This window comes from Leucopleurus acutus (assembly GCF_964270905.1).
Source record: "Leucopleurus acutus genome assembly, chromosome: 7".
NCBI lineage: Eukaryota > Metazoa > Chordata > Mammalia > Artiodactyla > Delphinidae > Leucopleurus > Leucopleurus acutus.
This window is the reverse complement of record NC_139150.1, coordinates 69,259,459-69,272,100: the sequence shown is the minus strand read 5'-3', so window position 1 is coordinate 69,272,100 and position 12,642 is coordinate 69,259,459. Positions and strand designations below refer to the sequence as shown.

General features: G+C 37.8%; 1 protein-coding gene across 3 annotated transcripts in view; it reads left to right on the top strand.

Annotated features, from left to right (window-relative positions):
- MLLT3 (MLLT3 super elongation complex subunit) overlaps window positions 1–12,642 on the top strand; it is a gene marked incomplete at its 5' end in the record, with an annotated part of 259,908 nt that overhangs the window by 134,754 nt on the left and 112,512 nt on the right. For all 3 annotated transcript variants that reach the window (XM_082843269.1, XM_082843268.1, XM_082843267.1), the window contains one exon: window positions 4,564–4,646. In XM_082843269.1, the coding sequence (XP_082699395.1) occupies window positions 4,564–4,646 (83 nt within the window). The remainder of the gene's footprint in view (window positions 1–4,563; window positions 4,647–12,642) is intronic.

Here is a 12,642-nt window from a genome sequence, read left to right as displayed (position 1 = left end):
ATTTTGGGTGTTGTGTGTGGGTAGATCTGCATGGATTTTTGAAAATGTCTTCTAGTTAGAGCTTTGGGGTACATGAGTAGTAATGTGCAGAAGGAGAGGAAAAGGGAAATGTTAGTTATGGCTCTATAGTGTTAGTTTCAAAATGATGTTGGAGATCTCTGGCCCAATTTGTTAACTCAATTTTTTAAAATTTGGTACTATAGAATTAGAATCAGTCCCACATTAGATACTCAGCTTTCAAGAGACTACTTCTCTGTGGCAACACTTTCTATCACCTCTACCAATTTTTAAAAGATTATTTTGCTTGTAGTGAGTTTGGAGAAGAATTTGACTGGCTAATATCAAATCATTGCTGCTTGTAGAAAGCAACTTCTTTAGCAATGGTAGATCAGTGAAGAGTGGCATGAATCCTTTTTTTTTTTTTAATTGAAGTATAGTTGATTCACAGTGTTGTGTTAATTTCTGTTGTACAGCAAAGTGATTCAGTTATACATATACATACATTGTTTTTTATATTCTTTTCCATTATGGTTTATCACAGGATACTGAATATAGTTCCCTGTGCTATACAGTAGGACCTGTTGTTTATCCATCCTATATATACTAGTTTGTATCTGCTAACCACAAACTCAAGAGTGGCATGAATCTTTAAGAAATTCAATTCAACAAATATTTATTGAGCACCTATTATTTGGTGCTCAAATAATAATGGTGGGGTTGCTGACCTCAAGTCGCTCAGTCTAGTGAGGAGTCTGAGAGGTGAATGAACGTTATCAGGCTGCCTGATAAGTGCAACAAGAGAAGCTTGGAAGAGGAACAGAGAGATGTTCTGAGAGAGCCAACATCTCAGAATTTTGGCTGGATTTTGACAGGAATAAGAGTTCCCAGTGATTTCTACTGAATTAATGTGCATAGTTTAAAGAATGAATATGAATCCTCCCATTTTATTGTCACCTAAAAAAATGTGATGGCTTTGTATAGATGGGTATCCCTTCAGTAACTTATGACATTTGGCCTTTTATTACATAGATCTTAATAGATCCTTAAGGTTAGAAACTCATGTTAATGATTCTGATTATAAAACAGTCGAATAAATAAACTACTTCCCCTAATTTGACCTTTTTTCAGATTAGAACTGTAAATTTGTATTTGCATTGTTACTGCTTTTCTGTCGTGTTTATTGTGAATAAAAAGTTTCTATTGTTTGCTTCTAATTGAGAACTCAGGGTGCTCAACAGACATTGTTCATTGTTATTTATGAAAATACTGCATTTAAAAATAATTGAGGTATGAGTTGGTAAACAGTTTCTTATAAAACTAGCCTTCTTTGGAATGGTAATACATAACAGATCATTTCCTTTAAAGGGTGGGAAAAAAATTTAAGACCTTCAACTATAAGATGTGCTCACTAACAGCTGTTTTCTATAATAGGAGCATTTTGCATGCAGAATAGAGAAAGTGAACTGTACAAAAGGGTGTAGAGAGGAACAACTATAACTTCTCTGGCATCTACAGCAGCCCACAGAATAAACTTCCTTCGAATGGCATTGGCATGATTAATCCCAAGCAACCTGGACACTGAAACTGCTGTTCTGAAAAGGGGCTCTGCAGCCTGGAAATGTCACGGATGTAATGCTATCTTTCTAGCTGGGGTGGGGTGCTCATGCATTTAGTGGCACCCTGCTCAGTGTTCAGGGTATTTGAATATTCATGATAGGTTGGCAGGTGGTCAGTGGATGCAGGGCTGAAGCCACTCTGAGTCCTTTTGCTTTTTCATTTTTTATTAGAGAAACTTGTAAGGTCAGGTGAGATGCCTCATTCATCATCATTTACTTCTTCTGATGTCAGTTTGGGGAAATTTTCCTAAGGTGGGCTACAGGAGACTGCCAAGTGTTAAAATCCTGTCTTCAGGTTACCTCTTTGTAATCATATTTGTATTCATGGAGTGTCTAACCAATTTTTAAGTACATCGTCATCCTCCTCTGCATTAAAAATGCCTCAGACTTGTATTTCCCCACATATATAATCTTCTTGAGTCTTGATAGCCATGCTTACAATGTGTAGATGGTGTTCTCTCTTTTAAAGGGAATGGGGGCTTCCCTGGTGGCACAGTGGTTAAGAATCCACCTGCCAGTGCAGGGTGCCCTGGTCCGGGAAGATCCCACATGCCACGGAGCAACTAAGCCCGTGCTCCACAACTACTGAGCCTGTGCTCTGGAGCCTGTGAGTCACAACTGTTGAGCCCGTATGCCACGACTACTGAGGCCCACACACCTAGAGCCCGTGCTCTGCAACAAGAGAAGCCACCTCAATGAGATGCCCGTGCACCGCAACGATGAGTAGCCCCCGCTCGCAGCAACTGGAGAAAGCCCGCGTGTAGCAATGAAGACCTGACGCAGCCAAAAAAAAAAAAAATATATATATATATATATATATATATATATATATATATATATATATATAAAGGGAATAGAACTAGAGCTGTCTAGAGAATCCTTAGTCCAGGGCCGTGGAACTGAGTCTTCTAATCCAAATCCAGGGCTCTGTACTTTTCTCCTTTCTATTTTCATCCAAAAGGTTTACATGACAATTGGGTATTTACAGGTTAGATTTCCTGCCTTACTTCTGCCACTTCTTTATGTGTTCCAGGACCTATCCTGTGTCTTTTACATACATCACCTTGTTTAGTTCTCACATTGTCCAGGCAAGGCACCTGAGGTTCAGAAAATTGGAGTAACTTCCCAGAGGTAGCCTGGCTAGTTCGAAGTGGATTCCGGATTGACACCCAGGCATGCCTGAGCCCTTGACACTCCTTATGTTCCTGAGTAAATGTTTCTGTCCTTATGAATTGGGAGATTGGGATTAACATATATACACTATTGATACTATGTATAAAATAGATAACTAATGAGAACCTACTCTATAGCCCAGGGAACTCTGCTTAATCCTCTGTGGTGACCTAAATGGGAAGGAAATCCAAAAAAGAGGGGATATATGTATACGTATAGCTGATTCACTTTGCTGTACAGCAGAGACTAACACAACATTGTAAAGCAATTATACTCCAATAAATATTAATTAAAAAAAGTTTCTGTCCTTGGGGAGTGAAAGGGAATTAGAGATGAGGTTCCTGAACATATGATAATAAGGAAGTCTGTTAAGTGTCAAATCAGTGATTCAGACAGTTCTTTGGAAGGGTAAAAGGAGAAGAGAGGATAGTACTCTGTGGTCTGGAAAGGCTTTGTGAAGAAATTGAGATTTGAACTAGCAGAGGATACTAAGAGTAGCATCAAAGTGTGATGGAAGGAAAGAGGACAGAGCATAGGTGGGAAATACTGGGCATGTTTTGGGGGAATTGATGCAATTGAATGAAGCATAGGAGGATTGGTGGGTGACAAAAGGAGGAAGGGTTTAAAAGGCAGACTGGAGCCCTGCTGAAGTGGACTTGGGCTACCAGGTTATGTGCTATGTGGTATATGGCCTTGCTGTTCAACATGTACATTTTTAATTCTTTGTGATACTTACCAGCAGAATGCAGTCTTAACTAGAATAGCTCAGTTGGCTTGCAACTGATTTTCTTTTTTCTTTTTGCTGTACACGGGCCTCTCACTGTTGTGGCCTCTCCCGTTGCGGAGCACAGGCTCCGGACGCGCAGGCTCAGCGGCCATGGCTCACGGGCCCAGCCGCTCCGCGGCATGTGGGATCTTCCCGGACCGGGGCACGAACCCGTGTCCCCTGCATCGGCAGGCGGATTCTCAACCCCTGCGCCACCAGGGAAGCCCTTGAAACTGATTTTGATTTAATGGAAATTTTAGTGGGGTGAAATCATATTTAGCTTCTTAGGGCATCTCTCATTTCCCAAAAGCTTGCCTAAATAGTCTTGTCTAAATAAGTCTTTCTTCATAAGAATACAAAAGCCTTATTGTTTCTTACGTATTCTTATGATGTGAATAGATTTGAAGTGTTTGTATGTATTGCAGTATTTCAGTAAGTATTCCTTTGGGGGGTAATGGGGGATAATGAGTCTTAATGAACACCAATAACATTGGGAGACACTGGGTTTGGGATTTCTCTAAGGAAGGAGAGTGGTCCTGCCACCTTTTGGTACGGAAATTAGGATATCTCAGAGAACTGAGGGGTTTGGGGTAGTGTGATGTCCATCAAAGACTAGACATAGATAATATGTTTGTTAGGTAACTTATAGTTGTTTTCAAGCTTTCAGTCACAAGGTGCTGTCCTCAGTTTCCCTAAAGTGTTAGGGCAGGGTGATAATCACTAAAGTCATTCATGACCGTGGTTGACTGTGATGCACTATCCGCCATCAAGATTTGAATAAATAACTTACATATTTGATTTACATAGGAATATTATTATTGTAGATTCTGAACAAGAAGTAAAGAACAAATCAGAGAGTTAGCTGGGGTTTGGCAAAGGGCTGTGAAAATTGAGAATGATGTAGGTGGTAGGATAGGATTTTTTTTTTTTCGTGTTTTTAAAGGAAAGAAGAATGTGTTTTTGCCTGTTAATCTCATCTCACTCTTTTTCTCTTTTTTAATGTTGCAGTGTGCAAAGATCCACCTTACAAAGTAGAAGAATCTGGGTATGCTGGTTTCATTTTGCCAATTGAGGTTTATTTTAAAAACAAGGTATGTAATCTTTACTCATTAATCTTTCAATAGAAGATCCTTCATTAACCAAATGATGTTTAAAATAGTTTTGATTCATAAGCACTTCTATCACTAGATGATTTGAAAATAAAAGTTAAAATTTGTCTTCTAGGAATTTTGGCTATTGTTGTCCTTCATTAGAGAGGAAGTGGCTAGAGAAAGATAACTTCAGTTCTGTGAAGTCAGATTATATGAAATTCATTAAATGTTTCTTTTAAGAGAAGAGCGATTACCTTTTGAAAAAGAAGATTAATATATGTTTGTACAATAGAAAAGAGAAATTACAGCTTTTCGGTGAAATGATCCTTTTCTCATTTTCATAAGTCTAGAATTTGAGACTTACAAAGAATAATCTCTCCTTTACCTTTATCTGATACACACATGTGACACATATATACACAATTACATCAGCAAGTAGATATTATGGATTCTATTGGATTTTAAAAATTTCAGCAGTGCATATATGGCAAAACACACAGACTGTATAATATTGGACACATTGCTCAATCTCTGTGGGGCTCACTATCATTTATAAAATGGGGATAGGATAAGTGTATCTACCTCATAAGGTGGCTGGGAGGATTAGATTAAATAAAGCTATGCAGGATTTTTAGAATAATGCTTCATATGTAAGTAAGCACTTAGTAAATGCTAGCTGTTATTTTTAATCACCCTGTTTCTTCCTTTTATTCCAAGGTAATCGTAGTTCCTGAAACCTGCCCCAAAGTGAGAGAATTCACATTTTTCTTTTTAAAGGAACTGAGCAATTAGAATGTTGTGTTATCCAAGCCAGTGCTCCGTAAAGTCTGGTCCTTGGACCAGAAGCATCAGCATCACGCAAGAGCTGGTTGGAAATGAGATTCTCAGGCTCTCTCCCAGATCTACTGAATCAGAATCTCTGGGATGGGGCTTAGGAATCTGCATATTTACTGGCCTTCCAGGTGAAGAAACACCACAAAGTATGAGAACCCCTGATAAGCCACTCTTTAGTGATCAGTATCTTCCACTGGAACAGTGTCCCACTGACTTTTTCTTTTTTTCTTTTTAATTGAAGTATAGTTGATTTACAGTATTGTGTTCCACTGGCTTTTTCAATGTATAGAAGGCCCAGCCTTCAATTCAGTAAAAATCTCTTTGTGATTAAGAGATAATTAACTTTTAAATAAGCTATAATGAAAGTATCTTCAAAAGTTGGAATGTGTAGAAAATAGGGATAAATTTTACTTTTCATATTTCTTGTTTTTTTCAAGCTGGCCTCCTCATGTGCCACATTCCTGCCCCACAGCCTTCCTACACACATGATATCCCTGTTAATTATTTTTTCTTTATATTTATATTTTGGGTACGTATTTGGTGGTAACCTATTTCTGTGTAGTTAAATAGCTGAGTGCTTACTTTGTCCGTGGCAGTTTGCTGAGCCCTTTACGTATGTTGCTTTGTTTAGTAGGTTTATAAGAACTTTTGAGAGGTTATTATTCCTATTCTACAGGAAGGGAAACTGAGTCATGGAAAGATTACATGGCTTGTCCAAGGCCACACACAGTTGGAAAGTGTTAAAACCAGATTCTTGATCTAGATCTTTCTCTCCACTGGCAATTCTCTTGACTTCTGTGTCTTTGAAGCAGTAACTCTTTGCCAGAATAATGATTACCTTCCTCAGTAGTAACACCACTGAAATGTTCACGTGTTTTTCATCAAATCAGAATTTGTTGAGATGCATTTATGTCTGTTCATATGATATGCTTTCACATTTGATGTATGGATTTGTTTTTTCTCATGTCAAGATTTCCCTTAAGAAATTAGTTTTTAGCTTTCTTTTTTTTATTAAAAAAATTGAGATATAACTTACACACCATAAAATTCATCCTTTAAAAATGTACAGCTCTGTGGGTTTTAGTGTATTGTGCAACCATCACCACTATTTTGTTCTAGGACATTTTCATCACCCCATAAAGAAACCTTGTACCTATCAGCAATCACTCCTCATTCCTTACTCTCCCAGCCCCTGGGGTTAATCTATTCCCTTTCTCTGTGTAATATCCTATTCTGGCCAATTCTTATCAATGAAATCATACAATATGTGGCCTTTTGTGTCTGGCTTCTTTCATTTAGTAGGTTTTCAAGGTTTATCCATGTTATAGGATGTACCAATACTTATTCCTTTTTATAACTGAATGCTATTCCATTGTATAAATAACACCACATTTTTGCTTATATTTGTATTCATAATTTGATGGACATTTGACTTGTTTCCATCTTTGCCCTATGAATAATGCTGCTACGAACATTCATATACAAGTTTTTGTGTGGACATATGTTTTCAAGTCTCCTGGTTATACACCTAGATGGAGTTCTTGGGTCGTGTGGTAACTCTGTGTTTAATTTAACTTTTTAAAGAACTGCCAAACTGTTTTCCAAAATGACTGTACTATTTTACTTTCCTACCAGCAATGTATGAAGGTACACTGAAGGCTTCAGTTTGGAAATAATGCTGCAACAAAGTATCTTCTCTCCTACTTTGTTTTTAACTTTTCTGGTCACTTTTACAAGCTCTTATTTCTTCAGAGAAATATATTTTCTGAACTGCCCAATTCCCTCCTTTACAGAAATAACTGGAATCTCCTCATCCGCCAGATTTAAAAAGAAAGTAAATGAAGGATGAAGAGGCTGCAAGTAATGTGTGCACATGTGCGCACACACAAATGCAGTCGTCTTGGTACTTTGGGTAGCAATTCTTATGACTGAAAGACATATTATTTATTCACTCTGTGAGGAATTTTTAGTTTCTTAAAATATGAAAGAAGAAAGATGCACCTGAGATGGAAAACAGTTATTTCTTTGGGGCCATTGTAAAATAGACATTCAGCTGACCACTGTGTAGTAGATACTCTGTTTAGTGTCCAGATTAGCTGATTTTTATTTTTAGATTTTCTTTAAGATTTGATACATAATAATTATTGCTTTTTTCACAGGTGCACAATGAAACATATTTCAGTGTTTGTAATATGAAAAAGTAGTATACACCTAATTGTAGAGATGTGGATCAATTACTGGTGGGTTAACAATACACAAAATGCTATTTAGCAATTAATGTAGCAAGATGAATAAGTCTCAGAAACAAAAATGATGATTATATATTATATGGTTATGATATCACTTATGTATGGTTTTATAAACCACTGAAGCCAAGAATAAATGAGGTGATGGAGACACATATGTAGTACAAGAGCATGAGTTGAAAGGACAGCACAGGAACTAAAGGGCATGGCTTACTGGGGAAGGAGGGATGGAGAAGCTCATACTTACAAAATTTTATTTCTTTAAAGAAAAATGTAAACTAGCATGGTGAAAGTGTTAACATCTCTTTAAACTCAGTGGAAAATGTATGGGTGTAGTATTTTAAATACTTTTCTTTATGTTCTTAATTTTTTAATTAAAATTATTGCTCTGTCATCTCTTTTTAATTTATCTTCTTAGAGTGTCTTAGAAACCAAATTTTTGCTATCTTCCATTCTGGATCTCCATCCTACTGAAATGATCCATGTGTGAAAATTTAATAGGTCTAGGCTGTTGCTCCAGAATGTTCATTTCATTTCTTCTGAGTGTATAATCATTTTATTTATCCCTGGAGTTTACTCAACTCTGTCTTGTAGAAAGAACATCCATTATAATAATGGTTTATGAAAAAGTATTATTTCAAGTTTGCATAGGAGATGAGAGAAAACAGCAAAAAGACCTCCACCTGATGTTGGAAGGGGCCTGTCACTGCATATTCAGTGTATAATATCACCCTGCCCTTGGTCCCATCTCCATCCTTGTATTTTTCTCGCTTACAATAAGCTTGTCTTCAGTTTTGCTCACTTATTTGAGAGGTCAGAGTCAAGAGGGGTGGTGGAGTGTCAGTGCTTCTTATGAGTTCATGTTTGTTTATTCTCTTATTTTGTGTTTGTATTCAACAAAACAGGCCTATCCATGAGAATCTGTGTGTTTCAGAAACTAAACCAACAGGCCCACTGAAACACAATTGACTGTAGCACTTCAGGTTTGAAAGGATCCTGTGCTTCTCTCTTTCATTCTGTCCTCAGAAAAGTACACGAGTGAATGTCAAGGACTGAAGCAGACTGAGAGGGATAATTTGATATTGCCCAAACCAGGTTTCCACCCTCTAGGAAACGTATCAGCTTTATATGGAGAATAAATACATGCTTCCTTGTTTGAACTTTGAAGAAGAATCTTTTCTATGGAGCATAAATTGACCTTATATTGATGTCAGCCCTCTAAGAAAGATATTCAGTTGGTCAGACCACAAATTTATGGTTACTTTTTACTTTCTATTAAAAAAAAACTTCAAAAGAAAATCACACTCAGGATTCATACAAAGATTGTCACTGTCTGTGGTACTTAGCCTTAGTTTTACTGAAAAGTAACTTTTTTTTTTTTTGGTTTTAAACTGGTGTGAACTGTAAAGTGTTGTTACTACCTCACTCCTTTTCTGCTGGTAATTATTATATTCATCAATGTATTTTTCTCTTTAAAAAAGTATACTGGAGTATACTCCTAGTAAAAGTGAATGGAATAAAACTTAGGAGTTACTCCTTTCACTTCATTTAATCATTGTTAACGATTTGGTATAGCCTTTCCAGATTTTCCCCCATGCATTTGCATGGATAAAAAGTATGTCTATATAGAGATTGGCGAGGGCATAATATATCATATTTTAATATTTTTTCTGTGACTTGCCTTTAATTCACTTAGCGATATGCCTTTCCAAGACAGTTTTTAAAAATATCTGCATAGTATTCCATGGTAATGATATACTTACATGCAGATCATCCCTGTTTTTTGCTATTATAAACAATGCTACCGTGAACATTTTATTTTACATCTATATCTGTCTCTATATCTTTGCACATATATTTGAATATTTCTATGGAAGAGATTCTTAGTAGTAGAATTACTGGGTTAAACATTGCATGCATTTAGTATGTTGATAGATATTGCCAGTGTGTTTTCCCAAAGGCTTTACCAATTTACACTCCCAATTGTAAGGTAGAAAATGGCCCTTCTTATTTTTTAAATTAATTCTAAAGTTGTATTGACTATTTTACAATTTGGAGGAAAGGCAGGTAATTAGTAAAAATGGTTGTGATCATTACATTAATAAAGGAATGCTGTAACAGGGATGTCTAATTCAGATGGGGTTGGGAGGGTTAGGAAGACTTTTCAGAGGAGTTCATGCTTCAGCTAGGTCTTGAATGATGAGTTTGCACTAAACAGGTAAAGGATGGAAGTATGCTGGGAGGGAAGGCATTTTAGACAACGGGGAATACGACATGTGAAAAGCAAAATGAATGAGATAATATGAAGCACTGGGGAACAGCAAGTGCTTCAACATTGTGGAAGGACAAGGTAGAGTAAGAGAACAAAAGCAATGCAGGAAAGGTATTAAAAGACTATAATGGTTATTACCAGGAGGTGGGATTTCATCCTGTAGAAAACGATGAGCCATTAAAGGCTTTTATATCAATGGGAAGATGTAATCTGATTTTTGTGTTAGAAAGATCACTCTCTTGTCATTGTGATAGGTAGAAAGGGGTAAGTTCAAAAACAGGGAGGCGACCGGATGAAGAGTGATGAAGGTCTAAGCTAAGGCAGTAGTTATCGTGACTAGAGCAAAGGGCATAGATTTGAGAGTTCCTAAGGAGGAATACTAAACAGAACTCAGAGACCATTTGACTGTGATGAGTCAGGGAGAAGGAAGCGTTAGTGATGACTTTTGTGTATTTTATCCTTGGGAAGCAATTAAGATTTCTGTTTGTCATGATATAGAGTATAGGAGAAAGGACACATGAAGATAACTTCAGTTTAAGATAATGCATGAATTTGCTGTTGCTGCCGGTCACCCCAGTGGAGGTGTGGTTAGACTGGAACACAAGCATATGGCAGTCAAGTGGGAACTGGGCTGGAGGTAGAGAGGGGAGTCATTGTCATGAAGGAGGAACTAACTCCCTGTGAATGGGCGATGCCTCCCTGGGGAATTTTGCAAAAAGGTAAATGCATTTAAGAGTCAATGAAGAGGGGCTTCCCTGGTGGCGCAGTGGTTGACAGTCTGCCTGCCGATGCAGGGAACACGGGTTCGTGCCGGTCAGGGAAGATCCCACATGCCACGGAGCGGCTGGGCCCATGAGCCATGGCCGCTGAGCCTGCGCGTCCAGAGCCTGTGCTCCGCAACGGGAGAGGCCACAACAGTGAGAGGCCCGCGTACCGAAAAAAAAAAAAAAAGTCAATGAAGAAAGAAGGGAAGCTTGTGAAGAAAACTAAGGAAGAATGCCAGTAAGTGTGAGGAAAACCAGGAGAGAATGGCACCCTGATTAAGGAGAGAAGGAGCAAGTTTCGTGCCAGATTAGTAATAGAAGTGAGACGTAGTGAGTACATGAGTGGAGACTGTGATCTGGGGAAGTTTGGATGAAGAGGTGAAAACCATGAATTTGTAGTAGGTAATGTCTGCATTCTGACAGTTGGAGGTGCTAAGACTTTTCTTTTTTTAACATCTTTATTGGAGTATAATTGCTTTACAGTGGTGTGTTAGTTTCTGCTTTATGACAAAGTGAATCAGCTATATGTATACGTATGCCCCCATATCCCCTCCCTCTTGCGTCTCCCTCCCACCCTCCCTATCCCGCCCCTCTAGGTGGTCACAAAGCACCGAGCTGATCTCCCTGTGCTATGTGGCTGCTTCCCACTAGCTATCTGTTTTACATTTGGTAGTGTATGTATGTCCATGCCACTCTCTCACTTCATCCCAGCTTACCCTTCCCCCTCCCCATGTCCTCAAGTCCATTCTCTAGTAGGTCTGCGTCTTTATTCCCATCCTGCCCCTAGGTTCTTCATGACCTTTTCTTTTTTTTTTAGATTCCATATATATGTGTTAGCATATGGTATTTGTTTTTCTCTTTCTGACTTACTTCACTCTGTATGACAGACTCTAGGTCCATCCACCTCACTAAAAATAACTCAATTTCATTTCTTTTTATGGCTGAGTAATATTCCGTTGTATATATGTGCCACATCTTCTTTATCCATTCATCTTTGTCCATCATGTTGATGGACACTTATGTTGCTTCCATAACCTGGCTGTTGTAAATAGAGCTGCAGTGAACATTGTGGTACATGACTCTTTTTGAATTATGGTTTTCTCAGGGTATATGCCCAGTAGTGGGATTGCTGGGTCATATGGTAGTTCTATTTTTAGTTTTTTAAGGAACCTCCATACTGTTCTCTATAGCGGCTGTATCAATTTACATTCCCACCAGCAGTGCAAGAGGGTTCCCTTTTCTCCACACGCTCGGTGCTAAGACGTTTTAGTCAAAAGAACTGGGTTCAGATCACTTTGTTTCATCAGGTGTTAGTAATATAACAAATTCTTTTATAAAAAAGGAAAAACATTGTTTTATTTGACTATGTAATTTTAGAAAATATTGTGTTTTAAAAAACCATAAACACCTCATACACTGCAGGTGGGATTTTAAAATGGTGCAGCCACTCTGGAAAACAGTAAGGTATTTCCCAAAAATGTTCAACACAGAGTTACCTTATGACCCAGAAATTCCACTCCTAGGTGTATAGCCAAGAGAAATGGAAATGTATGTCCATACAAAAACTTGTACACAAATGTTCATAGCAGCATTATTCACAATAGCCCAAAATGGAAATAACTCACATTTCTATTTATTGACAAATATATAACCAAAACCTGGTATACCCATATAATAGATTATTATTTGGCCATAAAAAGGAACTGACACATACTACAACATACATGAACCTCAAAACCATCATGCTGAGTATAAGAAGCCAGTCACAAAAGAGCACATATTGTGTATGTATTTTATGTATGTTCATGTATTTATATGAAATGTCGAGAATAGGCAACTCCATAGAAGCAGAAGTAGATTAGTGATGCCAGGGGGTGTGG